Source organism: Miniopterus natalensis, chromosome 13 (assembly GCF_054644295.1).
Source record: "Miniopterus natalensis isolate mMinNat1 chromosome 13, mMinNat1.hap1, whole genome shotgun sequence".
Taxonomy (NCBI): domain Eukaryota; kingdom Metazoa; phylum Chordata; class Mammalia; order Chiroptera; family Miniopteridae; genus Miniopterus; species Miniopterus natalensis.
The window spans coordinates 6009796-6023817 of NC_142093.1; the positions used below are offsets into that span (position 1 = coordinate 6009796).

Below are 14022 nucleotides of genomic sequence, written 5' to 3' on the forward strand. Positions count from 1 at the left end.
TCTTCCCCAAGGGGACAAAGTACCACCATAAATACCAGCTCATCTTAATGCTTTCACTGGTCACAAGAATGAGAAGTAGTTTCATGTCTGGATGCCCATGGCACTTTATTTATGCTATGTTACAACATTTAATAGCTGTTTAATAGACAGAGCTGCCTCAATTACAATAAGGATAGCTTGTCCACTCTTCTATGATGTAAATTCCAAGGTAAATAGATTCAAAAGAGTAAGCAGGAAACGTTTACCTCTATCACATAAATAATAAACCTAGAGTTAACTCATTATCTTCTTAATGTGCAGAATGACAGCAAACACTGAAAATATTCATGACCACAAGTGACAGACGTAAAGCTTAGATTTATCAGCACTGACAGTCACCTGTTTTTAAAGTTAACGCATTCTAATCTCAATGCAGTGCTCAAAGTCAAATACAAAAGAAAACGAATGCACTTACTTCCATTGTTGCCAACGACGAAGTTAACATTGGAGCCAAATTTAAAGGGTCCAAGCATTGAATGGCACATGAAGTTTTTTAGCTGAATACTCTCAATTATTCCAACTTCTGCTGCAGTCTATTAAAAAACAATGGGAGAAGACAATTGGTCCAATTCACTCACTATAGTCATCCAAACATTACAGCAGGAGAAAGATCAGCAGTTACCAATGAAAAAAGTTACAGAAAATGAATGTTAACTTCAAACATGTGAAATGAAATTAAATGGGACTCTTGTATGAGTAACTACTCATTCGAAAGTTCTTAAAGAATCTAATAAGTATATCACAATGTTTCTGAATATAAATAATACTAGTATTTTGACTCAGATAATTTTTTGTTGGAGGGCTGTCTGGTGCATTATAGGAAACTATTTCCCAGAGTAGCTGTATCATTTTACATTCCTACCAGCAATATAGGAATGATCCAGTTTTTCTGCATACTTGTCAGCATTCGGTGTGGTCATTTTTTTTTCAATTTTAGCCATTCTAATGGGTGTGTTGTACTCTCTCGTTGTGGCTAGATTTGTATTTCCCTGATGACAAGTGAGGTTGTACATCATGTGAGGTTCTTATTTGCCATCTATATATCCTGCACTTCAGAGAAATGTCTCTTTATGTGTTCTGTCCATTCTCATATTGAATTATTTGCTTTTAAATGTTAAATTTTGAGAGTTCTTTATATATACAAGATACTACAACTTTGTCAGATATGTGGTTTGTAAACATTTTCTCCTATAGTTTGACTTTTCATCCTAACAGGGTCTTTTGCAGACGTTTTTAATTTTCCTGAGGTTCAATTTATCATTTTCCCCCATTTTATGGCTTGTGGGCTTGGTGTCAAGTCTAAGAATTCTCTGCCGAGTCCTAGATCCCAAAGATTTGTCCTATATGTTTCTAAAAGTTTTATAATTTTATGTTTTACAATTAAGTCTGTTACCCAATTGCGAGTTAATCTCTATATCAGGTGTGAGGTTTACTTTTTTGCCTATGGATGTCGAATTGCTCCAGTACATTTGTTAGAAAGGCTCTCTCTCCTCTACTGAATTGCCTTTATGTACCTTTGTCAAAATAAAGGTTTTATCTTGATTTGTGTGGCTCTTTTGGGATTCTGTTTTGTTCCACTGATCTATAAGTTAATCCCTACACCAATAAGACACAGTTTTGATCACTGTAGGTATATCTTAAGTCCTGAAATAACATAGACTGATTCCTCCCACTTTATTCTTCTTTTTCAAAACTGTTTTATCTATACTAGTTCCTTTGACTTTTCATAGAAGTTACAGAATAAATTTGTCAGTATCTGTAAAAAAAAATCTTACTAGCATATTGATAGAAATTGCATTAAACCTACATAGCAATTTTGAGAACTGACATCTTTTCTCTGGAGAGCCTTCTAGTCCGTGAACACAGTACGCCTCTCCATCCATTTAGTTCTTTGATCCATTTCATCAGTATATGTCCTGTGCATATAAGTCCTGTGCATATTCTGTTAGATTTAGACCTAAGTATTTCACCTTTTTTTTTTTTTAGCAATTGTAAACGGTATTATATTTTGAATTTCAATATTCCTGTGTTCAATGCTAGTATATGAAAATTGACTTTTTTAAGAAAATGTTTCTCTTATATCCTGCAACCTTGCTGAACACACTAATTAGTTCTAGGAGGGATTTTCTAGAGATTCCTTGAGATTTTCTATGTAGACAATCAGGTCATCTGCAAACAGTGGCAGTTTTACTTTTTCCTTTCTAACCTATATACCTGTTGATTCCTTTTCTTGTTTAATACCATGGCTAGGTGTCCCAGAACTATGTTAAATAACTGTGGTGAACACATATTTCTGCCTTGTTCCTGATCTTCAGAAAAAGACAGCTCAGTGTTTCACCAATGAGTATGGTATTAGCTGTAGGTTTTTTGTCAATGCTCCTTATCGAGTTGAGGAACTTCCCTTTCTTCCTACTTCCTGAGAATTTTAAACATGAGTATTTGATTTTTGTCAACTTTTTTCTGTATCAAGTGATATGATCATGTGATTTTTCTTCTTTAGCCTGTTAAAATGGTGAGTTACACTGACTCATTTCCAGATATTGAACCAGGCTTGTATACCTAGAAAAAACCACACTTGATGATGGTGTAGATTTCTCTTTCTATTTTGCTGATAATGTGTTAAGGATTTCCGAGTCCGTATTCATGACGTATGTTGGTCTATAGTTTGCTTTATTAGTGCCCTGTTTGTCTGGTTTTGGTATCAAGATAATGAATTGGAAAGTGTTCCCTCTTCTATTTTCTGGAAATGACTGTGTAGAATTAATATTAATTCTTCTTTAAACATCTGGTACAATTCTCCAGTCAAAACAACTGGGCCTGAAGATTTCTTTATCAGGAATTTTTAAACAATGAGTTAAATTTCATTAATAGTTGCAGAGTGATTCGCACTATTTCACTGGGTAAATTGCGGCACTGTGTGCTTCTTCAGGAATGGGTCCACACCATCTAAGTTGTCGGGTTTCTGTGGGTAGAGCTGTGAACAGTATTCCCTTACCATCCCTTTGATGTTTGCAGGGTCTGGTCACAGCTACCGTGTTCATACCTATTGACAGTGGTAATCTGTGTCTTCTAATAAGTCTATCACAGGGTTTCTTAGTACAAACAATACTAATATTCTGAGTCCAGTAACTTTCTGTTAGAGGAGAGCTGTCCTGCGTACTGTGAGAAACTATTTCCCACAGTGGCTGTTATCATTTTATTCCATCTTTCATTCTCATCAGTGGCTTGTCCATTTTAATGCTCTTTCCAAAGAACGAGCTCTTTGCATCATTGTTTTTCTCTACTAATTTTGTCTAACAAAAACTTCATAATTTCTCAAGTTTGCCTCAGCTTTTTAGAAGTCATATTGTTTTTCTTGATATTGAATTATCAGGACTATGACATAAAAACCAGACATGAGAAAGATGCCAATCAAAAAACAGTTTTGTAATCCTGTACTTACCAAAGTAGAGGTACCATTAGTGAAAGAAACTGTACGTTCATCATCACCATCTCTATCAAAATCCTCCATCTCTTCTAGTCTTGGTCTTTTGGCATTTTCAGGAGAGCAGAAATTCTCTTCCTTTCTTTTGGCCATCAGGTCTGAATATTAAAATATTTAATAACAAGGATATAAATCATGTATAGTATCCTTATGACTGTTCCACATACATTAAACTTAAACCAAAGCTTAAGTTTTAAGTATTATGCTCATACATTTTTACTTTAAAAATGTAAAAATATCATCTGAATGGAGAAAGAGGTCCAGGAGCTAAAGAATGCAGGTGGTCACAAGAGGCTAAAAAGGAAACAGATTCTGCACTAGAGCTTCCAGAAAGAAACACAGCCCTACTGCCACCTTGATTTTAGCCCAGGAGACATGTCAGACTTCTTACCTATAGAGGTATAAGGTAACAAATGTGTGTGTATTTTTAAATCACCTTCATATATTATACCTAGTTGGTCTTAACTTCTGTTATTCATGGCTCAGACTTTACTGCTATGGGCCTAAGTGCTTTTACTCCTAAACTCACAAAAAGTAAAAGATCTTGTGTAACTGTGGTTTCTAGTTTCCTAGATATATTAGAGATGACACCATTAGAGATGAAATTATTCCAGAGCATCAAGCAACTTTTACATGATATAGAGTAACAGTCAATTAGATAAAACTTTTAATTTTAAATTATTTTCCCAAGGAAGTATAGTTTGAAGCAGTGTTGCCTAGCACCAGTAATTTCCCTTACCGGTTCTCTAAAGAAAGTCCATACTGACTGACTATTTTTTACCAATAGACTATAAAATGCAAACCTGGAAAATGAATATATCTAAAATTATACAAGATTTTCTAAACATATGAATACTGCACCTCAAGTCAAAGCTGACAGTCTGTGACTGAAATTAAATGACTACTCTGATGGCTGCTTTCATTTTTCTCTTTAAAATACATTTAAGACCTCAAAAGGACCTAATAACTGTCTGCCGAATAAATAAAGAAAAAATCATTGACAAAGGTAATCAAAAACTTTTAAGATACAAGAAAAGAATGAGAATAGTTCTCGTCTCAATCCATTTCAGTCCCTCAAGTACTATACCATAGCAACCCTGTGTGTACCAGGTACCTGGGCAGCAGCACATTAAATGAGATTTTCTCTGTTATGAATCTGGACTGAAAGACTCCAGTCAGCCCTCCCTAGAAGAAATGACATGAACACAGGTCAGGAAAGCCAGTACTAAGTGCATGTGCGTGCTGGGAGGGTGAGGGGCTAGTGGAGCCGTGCTGCAGAGAGCATGAAGTGGCTGTGCAGAAACAGGACAGGGGCTCTAGAGGAGGAATGCAGAAGAGAAAGGGAGGGCGAGGGAAAGACATTCATACAGTGATTTTTTTTTTTAATCAGTGCTTTCCAAACTTATACTGACAGAAACAATTTCAGAAATATCAAATACCTGTACATATTTTTGGGGAAGTGTTTTGAAGAACAATCTTTGTCAAGTCTGTTATTAATGACAATTCATTAAATGAAATGAATAGTTCTCCCATGCTTTTAATGTTCTGAAATCACCTCTAGAGCACGACATTTAAATGCTTTTTGAAAATGAGAAAGAACTAGGCTTAGAGCTATTAGACAGTGGAGACTGTTTTAAGTTAATTTTATGAAATCACCTCAATTTCTATCTCGTATATTGGTTTTTACAGGTTCACTGTATCTTCCTGAATCAAATTTTCCAAAATTTTATTTTCCAAAATATTGATAACTTAAAGCCCCAAATTTACTACACAAAATCACCTTATATTTTGTAAAATCTTCAATTATAATCATGACTCCTTTATGAAAATTCTATTTCATTAAATTTTAAACATTTCCTCCCAAAACTAGTTCTTTGCTCTATCAAACCTAGTTTTCCTTCTATGGGAATATTTTAATATTTATTCACATTTTATTTTTATACAATCAAATATCAGGGATATTCAGTGGGACTAGAATGCTCCCACAGTACAAGTTTACAAAAGCAAAGAGAGCCTTCTGCTTCCATGAAGATGGAACAGGTGTACTTTCCCCTATTCCTCCTGCTTGGTAAACTTAAAAACCTTGAAAGTTATTTATAAAACAAACATGAGACTGATTGCGTAGGGACCTCAGCACCCAAGGAATGACACTCTGGTGATTTCCCTGTGTTTTTGTTTTGCTTCAATTTCTCAGATTTGGAGAAGACAGAACCTAGGGAAACACCAACAGGAGTAGGTGTAGGGAGGTGAGAGATAGGATGGAACTAAGGAAAGCTGTTCTCTCTAGCCAAAGGATCAGGAAAAGGGCCTAATAAGACACATAATTTTCAGTCAAGAATTGATCTACTCCAGCTAAATACTACTGAAAAAACTGTGCCACTCACCCCTACACCAGCAAAGGCCAAGTGGGCAACCTGGACTTTCACCCTGGTGAGGCTATAAGGAGTCATCTCAACGTCCCAGCTGGGCTGGTGTCAGACAAGGCTAAGCAGAGAGCCATGGCAACGGCTGCAGTGGAGATCACCCAGAGCTCAGAGACATCCACCCAACAGGGGGCTGCTTACTCCCGCGCTCCCTTGCGTGATGTCACTGGAGGCCTTTCACCACTGCCCAGAGAGGTGGCCATGTGGGGGGCTTAAACTCCCACTCTGGCTTGGCAGTCACTGTGGCTAAGGAAAGAGCTCCGGTAAGTTCTAGATTAGTCTGTGTCAATGGCCCAATACTATAGGGCAGCAGTTCTCAAAGGTCATGGTATCTCAAAAAATACTACGGTACTCAAAGAACTTTTGTTTATATCTATCAATATTTACCACATTATAAGTTAAAACTGTTAAACTTTTAAAATAACATATATGTACACATTCTATCAGTCTTCAGAGCAATGACATCACATGTCTCATAACCTCTGGAAAACTCCACTGTACAAACAAAAGTGAATGAAAGTGAAAGGGGAAATAACATCTTACTAGTATTACAAAACAGTTTTGACCTCGTAAACCCTTGCAAGAGTCTCATAGATGCGTGGACCACACTTTGCAAACTGCTGCTGTTGAGGGTACTGTAAGCAAGTCCATGACACAGTGTCATCAATTATAAGGCAGAGCCAGCAAACAAGTAGGAGCAGCAGAGAAGCTGACCACAGGATGACTTGCAGATTGGATATTCAAAGTGTGTAGTCCAAGCACCAGCAAACAGCATCTACATCTCCTGGGAATGTGTTAGAAAACCAATGTCTCAGGCCCCACCCTAAACCAAGTGAATCAGAATCTTCATTTTAAGGAGACCTCAGATGATTCACAACCATATTAAAGTTTGATAAAAACTGTTGTAAATAACATTGAAGGACTTGAACTTAATCCTATCCTAAAGGCAATGAAGAACCTAATTTATCATGATAAATTATGTCACTCAAAGGACATTTAACCTAAACAAATGTCTTTAGAAACAATATTAGCATTACAGTCACAATTACATAATATCCAACATCTTTTTTGTAACAAATAATTTAATGTTTATTTTGAATCTCTTATGCAACTCAAAACTGAAAAATCAAATATATTCCTCAAATTACTTAATAACAAGCATCAAGGTATATTAGTTTCACCTTGTCGCTAATTTAAATTCTTTAGAATACCCTCGCTAATTTAAATTCTTTAGAATACCCTCAAGCCATTTTCCTCCAACACTTTCTTCTTTCTCACCCATCCTCTCAATTACTGAGCAGTGGTTCATTTTTATAGAAGAGCAAAGAAGAAACATTACTTTTTGGTTTGCACAATATTAAGTGCCCTTTTAGACACTGTTTTTATTAATGTCTAATACATGATCTTAGTTTGCAGGCACTCAGATATCAGCTGACTGATTTTAGTATTTTACCATTCGCAGATAATGGCAATTTTTCAAATAAAATTGTGGGGAGGGAACTGCACAAAGGTAAGTGTGATAAGCTTCTTACAATGAATGTGAGGTTCTACACTACAAAGAAGATAGCGGACTACATGTTTTTTATTTGCTGTGCTTAGTCTGGGATTTGCAGTTTGCTATTGGGTTGCCATGGTAACTCGCACCTAACAGACATTGAAGGATCCTATCTTTTAAAATAGGAATCACTTTGTAATTTAATGATAATGGATTTTTAAAAACACATATAAATGTCTTGAAAGTTAGATACAGGTTAAAACAGTAAAACTGTTTCCAATAGGCTACAGAGACATATAAACAGAGGACCCCCCAAAATACTCATAAATATTCTGGAACACACAAAACGGGGGGGAGCTCCTCTGGGATTTTCAATACATCCACAAAGCTTTTCAGAGTTTTTAATATTTGTCTATAAAATATCAGAATTAAGGAATGTATCATTTCCCCCTCACAGGAACCAAACTCTATCACAGCAAAAACAGTAACAAATATGCAGAATTCAATACAAAAATAAGTTCAAAAAGAAAGATCAGTAACCAAGGGTTCATTACAGCAAGGATGTGCATAGGAAATTTGATAAGACATCAAATGCATTTCAATAGGATTATAAATTTCTGGATTTTAAATTTTATTGTGAGCATCTAATAATTCATACTTCCTATTTATCAAAGCTGGACCTAACAGCAGTCAAAAGACATAACAGAACTGGAATCCTCAATAAAAAATGTTATACAAAGGCAAATTGCTGCTCCTTCTGAATCTGCTGTGGACTGTCGACTTCAACCCCAATTCCACTCCTCCCGCCACCATGTATACATTCATTCTGCATTAAACAACCTTATTTTTAATGTATTCAATTAATTAAGCACACTGCTTGGAATATATCATGAAATCATATGAGATACAACAGATAATATATTTAAGTTTAAAAAATCCATAAGTCCATCCATCAACCAATTCCAGATCAGTAAAGCTGGAAAGTAAAAATCAGATAATAAATTTGAACAGTCAGATTTATGTTTTAAAAACATCCCTGTGGGCTCAATGTATTGGACAGATGAAACAGAGAGACTGAGAATATGGGCAAGAGACCAGTCTCTAAAGGGTGAGGGGCACTGAACCAAAAAGCAACAGCAATGATCAGAGATGGCGGGAAGACATGAAGTCAAGAGACTCAAAAGTCTGGGTAACATGGGAGAGTAGGGGTAACATTTGTGGAATAACCACTTACTACATGCTTAGTTTTTGAGATACACTATGTATTTCCTTTAATCAACATCCTTATAAATTGGCCTCATTTTACAAAAGGGGATGCTGATGCTCAAGAGGCCATTTTGCCCAGGCTTACGTAGCTATGACTTAGCAGAGCCCAGATCCAAACCCAGGTTTGTCAAAACCTAAAGTCAAACCTCTTTAATGCCCAGGTTCCTCAAGGCATGAACTGGGTTTAACTAACAGTTTAATTATTTATAGGCTGTAAAATTGGCTAATGATCTGTTCATCTTCTTGCCTATCCTTTGTTAATGCATAAAACTACAGAAAAGATTCTACTGTGATGTGTCCCTCCAATGCTGTTACGCTTTATAAAATTTTATTTTGTGTTTAATTTTCAGAAACAATCTTCACACTCAATGCTAAAATGAAGCAGGTTCGGCAAAGAGGAAGGATAAATAATGCATTTATTTTGTTTGAAAACACTGAGTCTGAAATGCTCCTAGGACACTGAGATTGAGGTCAACAGCAGTAAAACACACTCCGCAGTAGAGGTGGATTGGGGAGCGCAGCTAAGAAGGCCACAGAAATTATTTTGAATTTGATCACCAGCAAAAGCGTGTTGAGTGATAAAAGATCTGTCATCAGGACTTCTGAGAGTGTATACAGAACTGTAGCATTTAAATATGCCTTAAATATAATGCATTCTATTATGGTAACTTGTGTTACGTATTAATTCCTGAAGGTAAGCCAAGTGAAGCTTTGATTAATTTTCCTAACTTAGGTCTAAAAGTGACAGTCAAGATTTAGACAGGTTTTATATAAAATTCTACATCTAAGCACTCACTAAAATAAACCTTTGGAGAATAAAACCTGTTTTTTGCTGTAACAACTTTAATATGTCAATTGTACTTACTTTTTGCCAGGCTCAGTAAGTGTGTTATACAAATTATACTCTACCCCATCCCTATATATTTAAGAATTCTGTGGGTTAGGTATGTTGTTTTCTCCAGTTACAGAAAAGGAACTGAAACTTAAAGAGGTGGTACTGACTTGCCCACGGTCACACAACAATGGTTCTGTCTGACACAAAAACATGATTTTAAACAACAGCTTAGGAATCTCCAAACTTTTTTGTACTTACACCCATTCAGGAAAAGAAATTCTGAATACACATTCCAACATAAAATTAGTAGTCTGCGCATTTCACCACAGTAACAGAATGCAATAAAGTAAATCTTAGTACACCTAACAAGCTCCCTCCCCACCTCCACACTCAGGGACCTACCTGCAGGCCACTGCATATGCTATTGAATATTTTAAAAGACTACACAGCAGCCCTCTCAAAGCCAGGGAATTTGGACTTATTTTTCTTTTGAATATACATTCCAGAATAGCTCGTCTTGAAAACACTCGCTTTTAATCTCCTGCTCATGAAATATACTCAGAGTAGTAATAATCGCTCCCGTAACTTGTCTTTACAAATAGTTGCTTTTTCTAGGAATTACTGCAAGCCCACCCCTGAGTCCTGTGTTCCGCAATTCCCAGGTGGGATTCTCCTCCAGTCCACTTCCACAAGAAAACGGGGGAAGGAAATGCTATCATAAAAGCTCCAAACATCACAATTTAATTATTCCAGATAATGCAGTTCGCATTTTCCCGAAACTGGGTTTAACCACAAGTCCAATTTAAGCGATAGTTGCATATCGCTTTAAACAACACACTTAAGTTGCTGCTGGTGAGGTTACCATCAGATTCCCGATAAAAAGCCCGATTCCCAATCGCACCCTCACCCCTCCGTCCCCACGCCCGTCAAGCTGCTTCTCAAAGCCCAAGGGCCCCCTGGGGACGCGCGGAGGGTCCCGCAGCCCGCGCCGGGCTCCGCCGGGCTCGCCGCCGCCCGCAGGAGGGGCCCAGCGCCGACGGCAAGTTCCCGCGGCGGGGGACCCGCGCAGGCCCGCGGGGCACGGGGCTGGAGTAGGGGCAGCTCCGGTGGCCGGGCGCCACCAGGCGTGTTGGGGGATGCAAGCACAGGGGACAGCGACAGGGACATGGACCGGAGCAAAGGACAGCGAACGCGCGCACCCTCGCCCTACCTCGAGCAAGTCGAAGTCTCCCCAAGGAACCCGATGGCGGAACTGTCGCGGTGCAACAGGGCGCTAAGGCCACTCCTGGAGGCGTCTCGGCCTCGGCTGGCCGCCGTTGGCCCGCCGGGAACCGCGCGCCTGCGGCTGAAGGAGGCAGGAGCCCCGCCGCCCCGGTGCCCACCCCGGGACGGTCCGCGCCTGCGCCCCGCCCCCCCTCCCGCCGGGACTCCGCCCGCGCGTGCGCCGTCTGGAGTTTTCGCGCCACTGTCGTCCGAGGGAGGGGCCGGAAGTGCCCCCGGGAGGGCGGGCGAGGCTGGTAAAAGCCGGGGTTTGCCGGCGGCCGGACGCTGGGTGGTGTGCAGGGGGGCTGCTGATTTGCCTCAGTGAAAGGGAAGATTCCTCGGAGGCCCCAGCAACAGCTCTACGCATGCGTACGGCGGCCGGCTGGGAGCTTGCGGCCGGGTCTGGACCCCGGACTGCACTTCCCGGAAGGGGCGGGACCGCGTGCGGGCAGGCGCGGGATTTGAAGGGCCCGCGGAGCCTTCCGGGTCCGGGTCCGGGCCTGAGCCCTGCACTGGGCTTGGGAAAGGAAAGAGGCCGTTTTCATTTCCCTCTTATTTCCTTGCACTTTTGTGGAGACGATTAAAGTCAGGAACCTGGAAGCAGCGATAGGTAGGATTCAGGCCAAGCAGGTAAATGACGGAGGGGCGTCCTCCAAAACCGAGGAGACGGGGTGTCCGGGTGAGTCCCGCGGCCCCGCCCGCTCCTTCCCCGGCGTCCCCTGAAGCGAGGGTGGGGGGCGAGCTCCGTGTCCGCGTCGCCGTCGCGCCCGCCCCTTCTCCGGAGACGCGGAGCGCGGTGGGGAAGCCGCCTCCGCCCCCGCCCCGCTGCGGGAGCCGCGTCCCCCGCCCCGCGCCGACCCGCGGGGGGAACCCGGCGTCCGGCCGCCGCGCGCTCCGCCGACCCTGCCGCGGCCGCCGCTCGCGAGGGTCCTTCCCCGGCGCCCCGTGGGGCGGACTCCCGCGCGCGAGCCTACCCGTCCCCGATGTTGCTCTTTTTCGGTGTTACGTGCTGTGTTGAAAATAATTTCCGTGGTAGCAGTTCCCTGAAGGCATTATGGTTGCGCATTAACGGCCGTTCTCCCCCCGCGCGACGCCCCCCCTCGGTCAATACCGGGACTAATGCCCGCTCGGCGCCTGGACTTGGCCGCGCGCTCTTCTCCCCCCGGCTTCGACCTGCTGAAGCCTTTGCTCAGCTCCTCGGGCGACGTGCTGATCCCGCCAATCCATCTTCCTACCTTCTTTTCAGATGGGGAAAAAGTGGCATTTACCGCTCCCCCAGCCCACCCCCAAGTAAATTCATGTCACGCGTCTAGTAGTGAAATTCCTTCCATCCAAGTCACCCTTTTACTTCCAAAGATAATCAAATACATATCGTATATCTGTTATGGCCCTCGCCTTGATACAGTAAGTGTGACATAGTCTAAATAGGCTGAAACTCTGTGACATCCAGCTGAAGTGGGCCCTGTTGGTAAACAAGGGGAAACTCGGCAGGGGGGGTCTGCCTAGATGTCACTTCCCCCATGCCCTGGAGCTGGTAAGGTGCCTCTTCTGTATGCTCGGGTAGATCACTCCTCACCTCTGTGCCTGTACTCCCACGCTGTTATAATTCTCTTTATCGCTTGTCTCATTTCCTCTACTAAGGTCCTTAAATGCAGGGCTTGCTCTTTCATTATTGTATCTCCAGCACCTAAAAGAATTTCTGGTAAAGAGTAGGCATTTAATAAATATTAATTTATAACAAAGTTAAGCCCGGGTTATATTATGCCTCAAAGTTTAAGCTAAATTCATATGAAAATAAAACTGATGAAATAATGTAAAAACAGCATTAATTAGTGAAAGTATGTGGGAATTCCCATACAGTACAATTTTGTACTGAAGTAAACTTTTACAACATTTACTAATCTCTACTTTGGTCATCTAAATTGGGAATGAAGTATTTTCTGCATTGTTAGAATAAGTTTTGTAATGTTTTTGCTTAAAACAAATAAAATTGCAAAACGGTTGGTTTAATAAAACGTATTTTCACGTAAGCCAAACCACTGACCTTTTTTTGTTTTTTAAATTTGATTCATTAGTGGAATTAGCAAGGTTCTGTGTTTTTCTCACCTCATTCAGTTTTATAATTAACCAATAAAAGGTTATTAGCTTTTAAGGAAGTTTTAGGAGCATAAATTGATTTATGGACACCATATGGTTACATCAAAGGGTTTGTTTTTGTTTTAACCTGAAGTGAATTTTAAGCACTTTCTTTAACCTAGAAACTCATGTTTTTTCTTCCAAGCAAGAATATCTGAAATAGAGTGATTGGGGTTTTTTTTGTTTGATTTTTTTAGTACCAAGCTACTAAAATTGGTCATGAAATTCAAAGGATATCAGAATCTTGTAATTTGTCTTGTTAATACCCTTCACTTTGGAGATCAGTTAAATGTCGTCCCAAGATTATACAGCTAGTCGCTGTTGTATCCAAAACCAAAATCCTAGGCTTCCTATCCCAAGCTCAGTGCTCCTTTTACTAAACTAAATAAACTGAGGCCACCAATAAGTTATAAGTTATTTGTTATGGATTATTCTGACTTGGTTGATTCACGTAAGTAATCGTGTCACACTAATTCTTAAGAATTGTGAATATGTTAGGAGACTCTTTTTATATGTAAAATACATTGACTGCATGATCAGATTGGCATCAATAAAGGTATAACATAATGAAAGATATGGGTAGAGACCAAATCTCACACCACAAAAATTTCAAATTTCACCCAATTAAAAAAACAGAAAACAAGGCAAAATTATACATAGTTTTGGATGAGTTTGATATGTGTGATGTTTTTAAGTTTTACTTAATGCTGAGCTATTTTCAAGTAATCACATCAGGTTGATCATGACCTCATGCAAGAACTGTCTGTTCTATCTTTGAATGTAGTTGTACTTGAATATCTTAAAAGCTGTTGCATTCTGTCCCTTTTGGGAGCTTTATATGGTTTTACATTCTTGCTACTTAATGTCACTTCAGAGGAAGAACTGGTGCAAAGAAAGTGACTAGGAATAAAACAATAGAATACGGTTTGTATTAACTGCCTTCTTAAAATATGTTACGGTGTTATTTTTCATAAAATGGACATTTCACATAATTTTTATCCTTTCAAAACTATTCAAGTATTCTTTATCATTCTGCTTTTTTGAATGATTTTCATAAGGAACATAAGTGATTTTCAAAAGG

General features: G+C 40.0%; 2 protein-coding genes across 7 annotated transcripts in view; one reads left to right on the forward strand and one right to left on the reverse strand.

Annotated features, from left to right (window-relative positions):
- Positions 1–10882, reverse strand: part of SMC6 (structural maintenance of chromosomes 6) — a 54930-nt gene extending 44048 nt beyond the window's left edge. The window contains exons 1-3 of one of the 2 annotated variants that reach the window (XR_015715509.1): positions 10753–10882; positions 3482–3621; positions 455–572 (exon numbers count right to left, since the gene is read on the reverse strand). Coding sequence is in view for 1 of the 2 variants with exons in the window: in XM_087823363.1 (XP_087679489.1) it covers positions 455–572; positions 3482–3616 (253 nt within the window). In the remaining variant the exon portion in view is untranslated. The remainder of the gene's footprint in view (positions 1–454; positions 573–3481; positions 3622–10752) is intronic. The other variant, XM_087823363.1, reaches the window with a different exon arrangement.
- A 319-nt stretch (positions 10883–11201) lies between these two features.
- The window catches only part of GEN1 (GEN1 structure-specific endonuclease), a 29443-nt gene continuing 26622 nt past the window's right edge, over positions 11202–14022 (forward strand). For 3 of the 5 annotated variants that reach the window (XM_016224768.2, XM_016224765.2, XM_016224770.2), the window contains exon 1: positions 11202–11435. The gene's annotated coding sequence lies outside the window, so the exon portion shown is untranslated. Of the gene's footprint in view, positions 11485–14022 lie in introns of all 5 variants that reach the window. The other 2 variants (XM_016224767.2, XM_016224769.2) reach the window with 2 other exon arrangements.